Below are 13,559 nucleotides of genomic sequence, written 5' to 3'. Positions count from 1 at the left end.
TCTATTATTGGATATCATAGCAATATGCGTGCCTCCCCACCGTTTTCCAAGTGATAATTTCTCAAGATGAACAAATCTAGATCTCCTGTCGAAGAGCTTCAAGTCGAGTACTTGAAGGGGAGTACACTATTTCTGCGCCCAGCGATTACTCTCATCACCTTCTTTCCAGTCTTGCTCGACGTATCCGAGCGTTTTCTTAACTTCCTGAACTTTTTCATGATCACCTGTGTTCTTGCCTAGGTTATCACTCAACTTCACAGCTGGTCGACCATTTGCCGTTGCGATCTTAATGACGATGTTCAGGGGCTTGGACTTTTCCTGCGTCGTTGTATTTTGGTAATCATCTAGAGCGTTGTTAGTACAGAGTCCCCACGGGTGATAGGTTGAGTCTTATTATTGTGATGAACATACTGGTGAAAAAAGTCCCCACGCCAAAAGTAGGTGTGAAACCAGCCTCCTCAGCAATAGTCTTGTATTCGAGACAGTGCTCGATATCCAAGGAGTCGGAGAATACAACGACCTTCTTGTCCGTGATACCCTCGCGATCATAGAACTCTCGCACCATCTTGACGAAATATGTAGGGTCACCGGAATCTTGACGAACGCCCGTGTATACCTGGGCGAAACTCTTGTTTCCGTCGACTTGGCTGGAAGTTGTATCGGACTTTGGTAGTGAGATAGGTTTACGGAAAGCTTTGAGGAAAGCTGGAGTTCCGAATGTATCCGTGAGAGCGATACCAAGGACCTATTTGTGTCAGTTTGAAGCAAGACAGTTCCTTTGAATGAGGTACTTACACCCTCGCCGAAGCAACCGAGCCAGTATTGCAATGCTAGCTCATTGGCATTTTCGTAATCATCGGTGATGGCCGCGATGGTCATGTACCATTCATGAGCAACAGTTCCAACGGCATTCGTGTCATATTTCATAGCAAAGTGTACATTGCTAGTACCCGTGAAAGCACCTTTCCAACCCTGCTTCTTCCCTTCAGCAGCAGCCCGACTAAGCCCTTGCATCACCAGTTCCTGGGTATGATAGTCACGTCGACGACGAGTCCCGAATTCAGAAAATACACATCCATTCTCCAATAATGTGCATCCTTTGCGGAAAGCCTTCTCCTCTTGCTGGTGATAATCCCATTCTTTATCGGTGAACATGAAATATGCTTGGCTGGTCAATGCCAACAAAGGGATTTCATAAAGGATGGTGTCGAGCCAGAGACCTTTGATGATGTACTCCACATTTCCCTCATCCTCGTCACTACCGGTATCTTGTGAGGGCGTGAATTTGATCTCGAGTTGTTCGGCAGGTTTGAGTTGGAATGTCTCGAGGAAAGTAATGTATGCGTCATTGAGGTAAGGACATTTGCGCTTGAGGAATGCGCGCTCGTCGGCGGATACGCGGACATTGGCGAGTTCTGGAGATTTGTCAGCTTTGTTATTAGAATTGGAGGTTGGAGAGGTTGCGTACTGTCCATTTGCTGCAGAATCCATTTGTAAGCCCCGCGGCGCAATTTCATATGCGGGGTGCGATTTGTGAAGCTGTAGGTCACATCTGACAGATGTTAGCGGCGTGGTTTCGGAAATATGGACAGAAAAACTCACAAACATCGGGAAAATACTTCAGAATAGCGCATTGCATCGTTAGCTTGTAGAGATCAGTGTCCAGAAGTGAGGTAATGCCCTCCGGTGTTGGAGGGGTAGCTTCCTGGCCCATTTTGCTGGTATACCGGAGATTCCGGTAGGTGAGGCTGAAGAAAGCGGTGAAGTCCTTGCTCGAGAAATAGAAGTGTGTTACTGTTAAGAAAGACGAGCAGGAAAAGGAAGACAAAAGGGTAGAGCGGAGGAATCCGAGCAACAAAGCGGACCAGGCGGACTTTTTGATGCGGCGATTCGCGGGGAAAAGATAGGCGTTTGCACTGTTTGCAGCGGAGTATAAAGCCCGACAAAACAGGCAATTTATAGACATATGTCTTTAACTGTTGATTCATTCAGATAATAAATTGTATGAATAAGTAGCCATTAGATTCATTGTTAATGTAGTGATACTTTTATTTAAGATAGATCTGGGGAATAATTTACTTGAAGCTTGAAGTTTGCATGTCTAGCCCTAATCGCAATATACCCAGTCTACGCAGTAACTGTCGATGATGACGGAAACATTAGGTCTAGGATCCTTTCCACCGCGAGGAATTTGGCACAGTAGAACCAATAATGTATTCATAGAAATACGTGAGCAAACGCGCATTTCACGGTTCGTTTGCTCTTGACAATGAATCATATTGCTTGGTTATGCCGAAGACATAATTAGGTCTGTGGAGGCGGTTTCATTTGCCTAGCGAAAGTCCAATTCTACAGGTTTGAACCTGTAGAACGGGAAAAGGTTTTCATATACATGCTCATGTAGAATATACGTCTTCTTGCTGTGCAAAAACACGTATATTCTATGACTCAGGGCCATGTCATGGCACATGTCTTCCTGATTGTGATTATTCTGACGGCGTTAGTCCTATTCTAGCTGTCGTATCAGACACCGACTCAAGACTATAGATTCCTAAACTTGATTTCATGTTGCTCCCGATATGTATACAAAAAGATTAATAGCTGATAAAGCGGGTGCCTTAAGGGTACTACCCCTAAGACACCCTCTAGATTATTCTTAGTAAGAATAATCTGTTCTGGCCGAAATTTATTAGGCCCGTGGGACATACAGAAACACTTCAAAAGAGGGAATGCAATATAATGAGAATGACACGTCGATGGTCGTACGATATAGGATTTCTTCACATCATTCACCTCCGACATATATTACTCATTATGCGACTGCATGTACCTACTTTACACATCGTGCAACTAATTCCCCGATGCAATGTGGAAGAAGCTAACCTCCAGGACCGCGGAGCTTGGTGTACATTCCTATACACAGTATGTGTACGTAGACAGAGAGCCAATCAACACATAAGGCTGAGAGGTAGAGCTAAGCGCCTTGCGTTGTGGCACAGCTGAGATGGATTCTGAGGAGTTTGAGCATTTGAATTATGGGTGTTCCTAGACCGTTGGGATTCATTGTACTACCTGAATATTCATTTTGGAATCATTTGATATTTTGGCGCATGATATAGGAGTTCGCGGCGTCCTGCGCTGAAGCTATTCGCATTCACTGACCTCTCTAGCCTTTGATTTTCCGAAGATCCTTCCCTTCTGGAGAATAATTTGAAAAGCTGTGTAATGTTCACTTTGCTTTTATGAATTCTCAATTGCAACCACCTGCATTTACATACTATGTAGATTGAGTGACCTCAGCGCGATAATGTTAAAAGTTACTACACTAATTCATCGTGGTTAAGAAAAGGCGTGCTCTTATAACACTATAAAATCTCTCATCTCCCTTCATCAATCGTCTGGTTTCTATCTCCTTTTTAATCTATTTTCCTCACATTGATCTTTGAACACCATTCATCGATATGAAGCTGTCAACTTTCGGCGTCATCGGCTTTCTTTACCTGGCCTCGGCCCAGACAACAACCGATGAGAGCAAGGTTAGTTAGTTGCTTTATAATGGATCATGTTTTTGAGTCAGATTATATATTGATAATATCCAACAGTACTACGTTACCCTTGGGACAGGCCCTTTGTCTTCTGCAACCAGACATAGCCCTAGCGCAGACATTGGTAAATGTGTCGGCCTGAACAAACCCGAGTAAGGATACCAGAACACCTGTATTGTGGAAAATGTTTCACTTGTGATACGCAGACACGTTGACCGTGCTGTTCAGTTGGGCCAACAAAATCACCATCACTGGAATAATCGATGTCTGTAAATTCTTTACAGAGTATGTCATCCAAAAACCCGATGATATTTCGAGGACCCGACACACCAGTACCGGTAGATCCCTTTATTGACGATAAACAGGACCACTGATTGTACCGGTACCGGACGCATGCTTATCGCAGATCAAGATCGGAGTCATTAGACTAGAATGGATGATGGGGAAAAGTTTGAAAGAAACAACATTCCGTTTGGGAATGTCAAATGCTACTACGAAACATGGGTTGAGGGTTTGTAGGATCCTAGATCTACAAAAAAGACACCATCTGACCTCAGATGGTGTCTTTTTATAGCTTAATATATCGTCGTGGGAGAGAAGGCTCTAGTTGACAACGTGAAACAGGGTTATCCTCATAAATTTGGCTTACTTGTATCTCGAATACTATTTATAAAGCCCCTGGAACGAGCTTATTGAGAGAAAGCGAAGAGAAAGGGAAGACATGAACAAGCATGGGAAAGTGTACGTAGATGACTATTGTACTTTGCCGTCGAGCATTTTCTAATGTCTCATTTATTTTTGTACGTTCTCTTTCCGTTAGGTCTCCTACGATAACTAAATTAGATCTCAAACCTCATTTAATATACTATTTATTATAATTTCAGCCCGCCAACCTCTCGTATCACGAGCCAGGCCCGCGCGACCTACCTATACAATCCGCACCACATATTGCCCTTTATCAGTCTTGGCCCGGAAATACCGCCCATCTAGACTGTGATAAAAATATTCAGATCAAGTTTTCTATTTGGTTCCACGATCTCATTGACTTCTACTGCGTTCTTGTGTTCAACTAAGACGTAGGCTGGCGAGGAGGGTGTCTATATAGACCATACCGGATGTGGCAATTCGCTTTCCAGAATCGGAGCATACACTGATTAAAGGTGTATGTACTGCTTCTCACACCTTCCACAAACACATTCTTTGCAAATAATTCCGTTCCAAATTAAACCATATTCATCGAGATATCAGAATAAAGAAAAGAAGAGTTTTGAAGTAAACAAGTAAGCCTGAGCGCAACTACAACTGTGTACGCCGAATGACTGCCGTCACTTCCTTCTCTTCACCATCAGAACCTTTCTCTTCTCTTCACTTCTTTTATTTTCTACTTCTTTACTTTTTCAGTCTGCTCAATAACTTTCAAACACCTCCTTTACCCGAGTAACAATCAACTGCAATCAGATTCAAACTATCTTCTGCCTGAATTTCAAGGCACCACGTCTCGAAATAACGTGACTAAGCCACTCCGGTCACCTGATCTCGACCACCTCGCCGCCCTTCGAGTGACCATCCAACCTGATAATCAGACCAAAAGCGCTCGACAAGAAAGGGGAAACACCGAGGAATATTTGCCCCCGTCGGGTCGCTCATCCTCGCGATCGCGTTCATCTCATCCGCGCAAGCCCGCCCCCCCCGCAAACCTCTGAAACAACCCCGACCACCAAAGACACCAAAGACCCCAAGGGCACCAAAAAGTCAACGACCCCAACGCGCAACGATGGCTCACGGTGCCGAGGACTGCGCGACAGTCCTGGAACAATTTGTTCATGATGTCGCGAACTTGCCTCTCGAGATCAATCATCTGATGGAGGAGATTCAGGCGAAAGACAAGATCATGCAGGAGTGTCGTGCCACCATCAATTCCCGAGATGGTAGTATCCAGAAATTCGTCAAGTTGAACGGTAGTCTTGCACCGAACCCGAAGGAAGAACAATATTCGAAATCAGTTCTTCAGAATCTGGATAAATGCTCGCAACTTCAGGATGAAAAGATCCTGCTTAGCGAGAAAGCATGTGTTCTGCTCGATCGCCAGGTCAAACGGTTAGACGTGCGTATTCGGGACTTACAGAACGAAGGCCTTCTTTCGAATGAGCCTCCACTTCCCTCATTGTTCGATAATAAGAATCCTTATCGTGATCCTCCGAAGGTCTTCTTCCCCGATTCTACTCCTTCAGAAACTCCCGCCTGTGCCACACCCCTCAACCCAACTTCTGGCAACACCAACCCTATTGTTGCCGCCGCCCAGCGTCTCAGTCAAGCTACTACTCCCCGTGTGTCGACTGCGGCAGCCTTGGCAGCGCAGGGCACTGGCCGTAGTTCGGCTCCAGCTACACCCGGAGGGGCAGCAGGCCTGCATCTTCAACAACGTCAGCAGCGCGAGTCCTCTGCGGGTGCGGTGGACAGTAAGCGCCGACGTCTCAATCCGCCATTTGGTACTCTCCCTGCTGCATCGTCCAATCTTCGTCAGTCTTCTCTTGGTCCCGGTACACCCAAACCCGGAACACCAACAGGTAGTCGGGCGGGTAGTGCTGGACCGCGTGCAACGAGTGGAATCAAAAAGCCTCTTACGAAGAAAGTTGCTCCGCATCAGCAAGTTAAGAAAATTAAGTCTTCTGCCGGAACTAAGTCAAGCAAGCGGTCATCCAGTGCAAGTGGACGTATCAAGGCTTCTAAGAAATCTCCTGGTGAAGGGGGAGATGATGATGATGACTCCATGCTTAGTAGTGCTGACATGTCTGAGTCGGATAAGAATGACGAAAGTGCTGAGGATGATGTTGATGATGATGACGACGAAGATGAAGGCAATGAGGACACTAAGGTCTATTGTACTTGTCGAACAGTCAGTCATGGCGATATGGTTGCTTGTGACAATGACAACTGCCCGTACGAGTGGTTCCACTGGAAGTGTGTGGGTTTGACGAGAGAGCCGGTGGGAACATGGTATTGTGATGAGTGCAGGTCAACTTTGGGCAAATAAATTTGTCCAAAGAAGCTTGTTGTAACTGGCGTCTTTTCTCTCTTTTGTTTGCTTTGATACCCAAGGCGTTGGGACGGATAATCCTTTGTCTTATTGTCCTTTGTCTTATTGTATGATGTTCGCTTAGTTCTTTGATGTATTAGTATGTACTTTTCAAATTATATCGCATGACTTTCTTCTGTGTCTGGTCAATCTTGATTCCAATCTTATGCGACTGTAAACTAGTCTTGGATCCCTCTGGGAGACTGTAGTCACCATCTTTACTTTGATATCTCGATAGTATAAGTCCTGCCATCCTTCGACCAAAGTGATCAATGGGTCTCAAAACATCTGGAAGACGGACAAACTATACCCCTTCAATCATTAAGCAGTATATCGAAATGGAACATTGAAATCAGAGAAAAGTGGCAAACAATGTGATTACTTCTCCAGCATGTCAACCGCCAACGAATAAGCCCTCCACTTAGCCTCCTCTTGCACTTCTCCGGCATTCAAATTCTTATCCCAACCGTGCTCACACTCCTCCATCCTCTTCACCACAACCTCACTCCCACTCTCCCTTTCCACACGTAAACCAAACTCCTCCGCTTCCGGCGCCATATTATCACGAGCAGCAGTTACAATCAAAAGCCTCGACGAAAAATTTCTCAAATCCGCAAAAATAGGTGATATCCTAGGATCCCTCGCGTCAATCCCGGGAGGGATATAGCAATTATGAAAGAATCTTGCTATTGCGGGTGGAATCAATTTTCCAGTTTTATCAGGAGCGACCTTCAAGGATGGATCTGATGCCATGTCCACTCCAGGATAAAATGTTAAAATAGAGTGGAAGGTGTCTTTTGGGAAGAGGCTTGTTGCAGCTACGATGGCGAGATTTCCTCCGGAACTGAAACCGGATAAACTTATTTGAGATTGATTGTATTTGTGTGGTTGTGAGAGGATCCATTGGATGGAATCTTGGATGTCGTTTAGGGCGGCTGGGAATGGATTTTCTGGGGATTTTCGGTAGTTTATGTCGAGGACTAGGTGGTTTGTGGTTTTTGAGATGTAGGTGCAGAAGTCATTGTCTGTTCCGAATGCTGGGAATATCATTGCGCTGCCGTGGAAGTTGAGGAGGATCGGTTGTGGATTATTGGCAGTATTATTGTTTGTATGAGTGGTGGATATGGAATTTTTTGTGTAGAGGTGGGCTTGAATATATCGACCTTTATCTCGACTTGGGATTTGGAGTTTCGTATCGAGATTGGTGGTGATTGTTGTGGGACGTGTTAATTTATATACCGTTCGTAGAAAAGTCACGGTGACTCGAAGGTAGATGTTTCTGAATAAAAGAGTTATGCGCCACATTTTGAAGAAAAACGTGTACAAGTCTAAACAAGAAAGGTTTGAATGAAGGAGGCTCAAGGTCCATCTTATATCCCATTTTATATCCAACTTCAACTGGAAGAAGCAGCGGAGTCCCGAAAGGGAAATCTGTATGGTCAGTCACTAAACCCAAAGAAGTTAGTGGCGAGCGCAATCCCTTTTGGGAATTTTATACTTCATCCATCATACACATTGAAATGTATTTAAATGACATATTGATGTGAGATATTATCTCGGGAAGCATTCACTCTTTGCCTACTTCCCATAGCATAATTCATACTAATTTGGTATTTCTCGGTTATCTGAATTTAGCATGGAATGCATCAAAGCCGACTCGGGCGAAGTTGAGGCTGAGTCTATCCCTTATGACTCCATGATACGCCCCAAAGTCGCAAAAAGCTTTCGATTCCAGTTATAGTAGCTCCAGTAGTATGAGAATTGGGACTTCTTATCTACCATTCTCTAACCTCCAATCCTGAACCATTCAATTCAAATACCTCGATCTGTACTTATGCTATAAAAGCAGCAGTACTGCGCAGGATATCTCGATGTGCTCCTTTACCAACGATATCGAAACCAACACCCACGCTCACCACGCCGAGAGAATACGGCAAAAATATAACAAAATATATCGCATAGCAAACACGCGATCAGGAGGAATACGGAAGATATATGGCACGCCATAAACCGGTGCCGAGGATTATTCGGGTTACTCGTACGAGGTGTCCTTTGCCATTTGTTGACGTGGGAAATCTTGGGGAAAGCTATTACTGTCATCCCTCTAGAAGGATTCTTTGGTGTTAATGGCGAGGAGATGGTAGCGTGCTAGTAGATGGTATATTGTTGATCGATGAAGGGTGGTTCGAGTTGATATATGCGTCATATCTCCCGTTGGACAATGTTCAAGTGTGCTATAAAGTTATTCCAGCAAACTAGCTCTTCCAATGTCATGGAGTATTTACTGAATGGCTCGTATGAAGCTAGTATTGGCTTGATTTTCGGAGTACCTATATGGTAGGGTTTTACCCTTGACTAATTAGTAGTTATGGAGCACACTGAATATCAAATAATGTATATTAGTATTTATGGATTTTCATGACGGCCAAGTAACAACGGGGCAATTAATAAGATGTCACTGTATGCTGACAAAATCTCTCAAGTCTGCGTATACTTGGATAGATGATTAAATAAAAGACCCAAGCTCGAAAGGCGACTTAAAATAGTCTCGTTTGAAAGACGCGGTGGGATATCGTAAGTATGATATCTGAGACTGTTACTTTACGCGTGGGTCTGCCCATTCATTAATATGAACTCCATCATGGATATTATATCAGAACGAAATAAAGTCATTAGATTCGTCTATCATAAGACACTAACTGCCATGATTTCGTTCCCCGCTCTTCTCTATTTGATACTGTAACTGGTATGCTAGGGTAAACATAACTGGCTTGCACCAAGAGCAAGTCCAACAAGTCCAAGAAACAGCTATGCCAAAGATCAAAAAAGCAACGCCAACGCTATGCATATATCCATTTTTTGTTTTCCTCCGACTTTATGCAACTTGGCACGATCTCCATGCCGTGTCAAAGTGAAAGTTATCCCATGCATATTCCTTTCTGTGGTTATTACTGTCACTCGCGGTGTGAGGCGAATGCCGAGGTCCTAATTACCTCGTGTGACGTGCGACAGAATAGGTGACAGGTCGGTAACTTATAACTTGTGGGTTGATTCATTCAGAATCCAAGGACTTTCTCCTTCCATGGGTCGAAATATTCACATGTTTCGGGACTGATGGCTGCTCCTGGAGAGCAAAGCTTGAAATTTGGACAGGGCCCGCAGGGTGATTCGGTCATTCCGTTCTTACCGAGGAGGTCGAGGGGTGCAGGATCGCTACCTTCGCCATTGGGCTTTCGGGCTTGGTTGGCTAGGACGATGTTTGGGTTTTTGACGGATTTGTAGAATTGGCCTTCGTTCAGAGAAACGAGTTTTTTGTCGAAGCAAAGCATTTGTAATAATTGGATGACACTATCGGAGTGAAGTTGGACGGGTGTAATTGCACTCTCGTTCACTTCTCGAGTGATGTCCTCCACGGAAGGATAGCCCTTGTAGTTCATGGGGTAAGGAATAAAAGTCTTCTTCCCAGCTTCGACATCTGCCTTGCCAGTGGCAGTCTTCACACGCTTGGCGCTGCGCCCACGATCAGAAGGCACTTCGTACCAGCTTTTCCGACTGACGGTGTATTCAATGAATCCAGCAACAATGTTGATGAAGTTGGTATCAAGAACACCATCCGTAAACCAGGCACCTCCGGTGACATCCTCGTTCGGTGCCAAGCCCGACAGCATGTACATCTTCCGGTTGGGGGACTTGACATTGTGAATACTTTTGATGTAGTTCCTGCCCTCGAGCGATTTGAGACAGCGATCGAGAATGGACTTATGCAAGTTGGTACGGGACATAATATGGCGCACCCAGACACCGGAACGACCAGTCGAATGAATGACATTGTATACCAACGACTCGTCAGGACTGAGGCTCTGAAGTCTGAACAAAGAAAAAAAAAGCTTGTTAGCACTGATGTCCAACGTCATGCGTCCACTTAAGGAAGAATGAATCAGGCAGCCTACTTTTCAGCATCCTCACGAGGAATGAGCTTCCATCCAATGCGGTTCTGGGCCTGGTGGAGCCGGAACAGTTTCTGATCAACTAGCGACTGAGTGCACTGAAGGAGTAACGCCACATCGCCCTTGGGGATGACCTCCAGGTCAAGAAGGTCATTTTGATAAACTAAAGTGTCCGGGTCGAAATTATCCGCACAAGCATCGTAAAGGCTGGAGGCTAGCTTCGCAACGCGGGACTCCGCGGCCGCCATGGTTGGAGTTGGAGAGGGGATTTCGGATTCAGCTCAACAGTAAGGAGAGGGGAAAGATCATTGGGGGGGAGGGAGGGTTCATGATCTAATCGCACACTTGCGAAAACCAGGCTGAGTCAGAGAAGCATGGCGTCTCTCTCTTTGTTCGAGTCGGAGGTAGAGTCGAAAGAAATGAATCACACTGTTCGTTTTTTTTGGCGGGGAGGCCCTTTCCATTTTTGGTTTAGTGCGCGGAGCTGTCAGTGCCTTAGGAATAAGGCGATTAGGGCGGTGAGAAATTTTAGGGCGGTGAGAAGTGGTTTTATCGGTCAATTCCAGACCTGCAGGCTGTAAGGCCGTAAGGCTACAAGGTGTCAAGGCATTACGGAAATTTCGAGAACCTTCATGGTTGGAGCTTCAAGCTACGAAGATATAACGCAGCTTGTCTTGTTCTTCAATCAACTTGCATCGGCTTATTGACTCTCACCATGGCGGACGCACTAAAATCTGAAGGTAACAAGGCCTTCTCGGCTAAGGATTATCCTACGGCCATGTAAGTGCTTTACAAAGTGAAAACTACCCCGCTTATCGTGAATTCTGGGGCAATACTGATGAAGTCACAAAAGTGAAAAATTCACCCAGGCCATTGAGATCGAACCCGAGAACCACATCCTCTATTCCAACCGCTCCGCTGTCTATAACGCTCAGAGCGAATACCAAAAAGCTCTCGATGATGCTGAGAAGGCTATTGGCATCAAGGCCGACTGGTCAAAGGGACATCTCCGTAAGGGTGCCGCCTACCGCGGTCTGGGAGATCTTCGTAAGTATTGAGATGGGTGATAAAATGGGTTTGAAGGGTCATGATGAGCTAACTTTTGCAGTGGCCGCACACGATGCCTACGAGGAGGCTTTGAAGTTGGAGCCCGGAAATTCTCAGGCCAAGTCTGGTCTCGATGCTGTTCAGCGTGCTATTCAGGCCGAGGCCACCGCCGATGGTGTCCAGGGTGACCCTCTGGGTGGTCTTGGTGGCATGTTTAACGACCCTCAGATGATTCAGAAGCTCGCCAACAACCCTAAGACCTCTGCTTTGTTAGCTGATGCCGACTTCATGGCCAAGCTGCAACGTCTCAAGTCTAACCCCAACGCCATTGGCGAGGAGATGCGTGACCCTCGCTTCTTGCAGGTTATGAGTGTGTTGTTGGGCATTGACATGAACTTTGGTGGTGAGGGTGGTCCCTCTGAGGCCCCACCTGCGCAAGAATCCAAGCCTGCTCCTCCTCCCAAGGAGCCTACTCCCGAGCCCGAGCCCGAGGATGAGGAGACCATTGCTAAGAAGAAGGCACAAGAGGCTGGTGATGCTGAAAAGAAGATTGGCAATGACTTCTACAAGAAGAAGCAGAATGATCAAGCCATTGAGCACTACGAGAAGGCCTGGGAGCTGAACAAGGACGTCACCTATCTGAACAACATTGGTGCTGCCAAGTTCGAGAAGGGAGATTACCAGGGTACCATTGAGATCTGCAAGAAGGCCGTCGAGGAGGGCCGTAATCTCCGTGCTGACTTTAAGACTTTTGCCAAGTAAGTGCATCATCATCGCGGGTCAGCAGTTATATATTGTTCAGGGTATGCTAACCAATCGATAGGTCCTTCACCCGTATCGGTTCCGCATACGAGAAACTTGGTGACCTCAACCAAGCCATCGAGTACTACCACAAGTCCCTCACCGAGCACCGTACCCCCGAAGCCCTCACCAAGCTGCGCGCTGCCGAGAAGGCCCGTGACAAGAGCGAGAAGGAATCATACATGGACCCCGCCAAGGCCGAGGAGGCTCGCGAGCTCGGCCAAAAGAAGTTCCAAGAGGCTGACTGGCCCGCTGCCGTCGATGCCTTCACTGAGATGACCAAGCGTGCTCCCTCTGATCCCCGTGGTTACTCCAACCGTGCCGCGGCTCTGGTCAAGTTGATGGCTTTCCCCCAAGCTGTGCAGGACTGTGACGAGGCTATCAGCCGTGACCCGAAGTTTATCCGTGCCTACATGCGCAAGGGTTCCGCTTTGATCGCCATGAAGGAGTACAACCGTGCTCTGGATACTTTCAGCGAGGCCGCTGAGAAGGATGATGGCAGTCACGCACGTGAGATTGAGCAGCAGCAGCAGAAGTGCCTGGAGGCACAATTCAGTGCTCGTGCCGGCGAGACGGAGCAACAGACTGCGGAGCGTATCCAGAATGACCCTGAGGTAAGCACTCCTTGGTTCTGGAATGATCGTTTGTGGAGTTTGGATACTGATGCTGACTTTCCTAGATTATGTCTATCCTTCAGGACCCTGTTATGCAGAGCATTCTGCAACAAGCTAAGAGTGACCCTGCTGCTTTGCAGGAGCACATGAAGAACCCACAGGTTCGGATCAGTATTCAGAAGTTGATGGCGGCGGGTGTGATTCGCATGGGACGGTAGTATGTTTGAAATTGTCTGATATGGTACTTTGCCCATGGAAGTATTCTCTTTGTTTGTGAAACGTAGTTAGCCTCTATGTTTATTTCAATGTGACACGACATGATCATTTGTTCTATCAGCTGGTAATTATCCTACAGATAATAGGTACATAGTGGGTAGTATGCAATAGTATTGCATACTAGTATAGGATAGTGGTAGGTGAGATTAAGATAATCCTCGAAGAATTAGCATGTCTCAGTTAAACTACGGGCGTGTTTCACTTGGATCGAAGAACTAAATTCCCCGACCATGCCCGATTCGGCACGAACTGC

General features: G+C 46.1%; 5 protein-coding genes across 5 annotated transcripts; 2 read left to right on the top strand and 3 right to left on the bottom strand.

The window, feature by feature from the left end:
* Nucleotides 1–126: 126 nt before the first annotated feature.
* On the bottom strand, nucleotides 127–1,714 carry N7469_005112 (nicotinate phosphoribosyltransferase; the record flags this gene model as incomplete). Its single annotated transcript, XM_056644032.1, has 5 exons — nucleotides 127–344; nucleotides 412–745; nucleotides 796–1,415; nucleotides 1,469–1,552; nucleotides 1,603–1,714. The coding sequence occupies 5 exons, from the start codon at nucleotides 1,712–1,714 to the stop codon at nucleotides 127–129; spliced, it is 1,368 nt and encodes a 455-aa protein (XP_056500846.1).
* Nucleotides 1,715–5,319: 3,605 nt separating this feature from the next.
* Nucleotides 5,320–6,579, top strand: N7469_005111 (putative PHD finger domain protein; the record flags this gene model as incomplete). Its single annotated transcript, XM_056644031.1, has 1 exon — nucleotides 5,320–6,579. One exon carries the CDS (start codon nucleotides 5,320–5,322, stop codon nucleotides 6,577–6,579), a length of 1,260 nt encoding a protein of 419 aa, XP_056500845.1.
* A 420-nt stretch (nucleotides 6,580–6,999) lies between these two features.
* On the bottom strand, nucleotides 7,000–7,926 carry N7469_005110 (uncharacterized protein; the record flags this gene model as incomplete). Its single annotated transcript, XM_056644030.1, has 1 exon — nucleotides 7,000–7,926. The coding sequence occupies one exon, from the start codon at nucleotides 7,924–7,926 to the stop codon at nucleotides 7,000–7,002; it is 927 nt and encodes a 308-aa protein (XP_056500844.1).
* Nucleotides 7,927–9,677: 1,751 nt separating this feature from the next.
* N7469_005109 (RPC34 RNA polymerase subunit family protein) lies at nucleotides 9,678–10,816 on the bottom strand (the record flags this gene model as incomplete). The annotated part of the gene is made up of 2 exons (XM_056644029.1): nucleotides 9,678–10,488; nucleotides 10,572–10,816. 2 exons carry the CDS (start codon nucleotides 10,814–10,816, stop codon nucleotides 9,678–9,680), a joined length of 1,056 nt encoding a protein of 351 aa, XP_056500843.1.
* A 467-nt stretch (nucleotides 10,817–11,283) lies between these two features.
* Nucleotides 11,284–13,248, top strand: sti1 (Hsp90 cochaperone STI1; the record flags this gene model as incomplete). The annotated part of the gene is made up of 5 exons (XM_056644028.1): nucleotides 11,284–11,348; nucleotides 11,422–11,615; nucleotides 11,677–12,373; nucleotides 12,439–13,030; nucleotides 13,096–13,248. The coding sequence occupies 5 exons, from the start codon at nucleotides 11,284–11,286 to the stop codon at nucleotides 13,246–13,248; spliced, it is 1,701 nt and encodes a 566-aa protein (XP_056500842.1).
* Between the last annotated feature and the right edge of the window lie 311 nt (nucleotides 13,249–13,559).

This window comes from Penicillium citrinum (genome assembly GCF_028827155.1).
Source record: "Penicillium citrinum strain IBT 23319 chromosome Unknown utg000004l:1.0-2404223.0:1.0-2405248.0, whole genome shotgun sequence".
NCBI classification, from domain to species: Eukaryota; Fungi; Ascomycota; class Eurotiomycetes; order Eurotiales; family Aspergillaceae; genus Penicillium; species Penicillium citrinum.
Note: the sequence above shows the minus strand (reverse complement) of the source record. Positions and strands in the feature narration are given on the sequence as shown.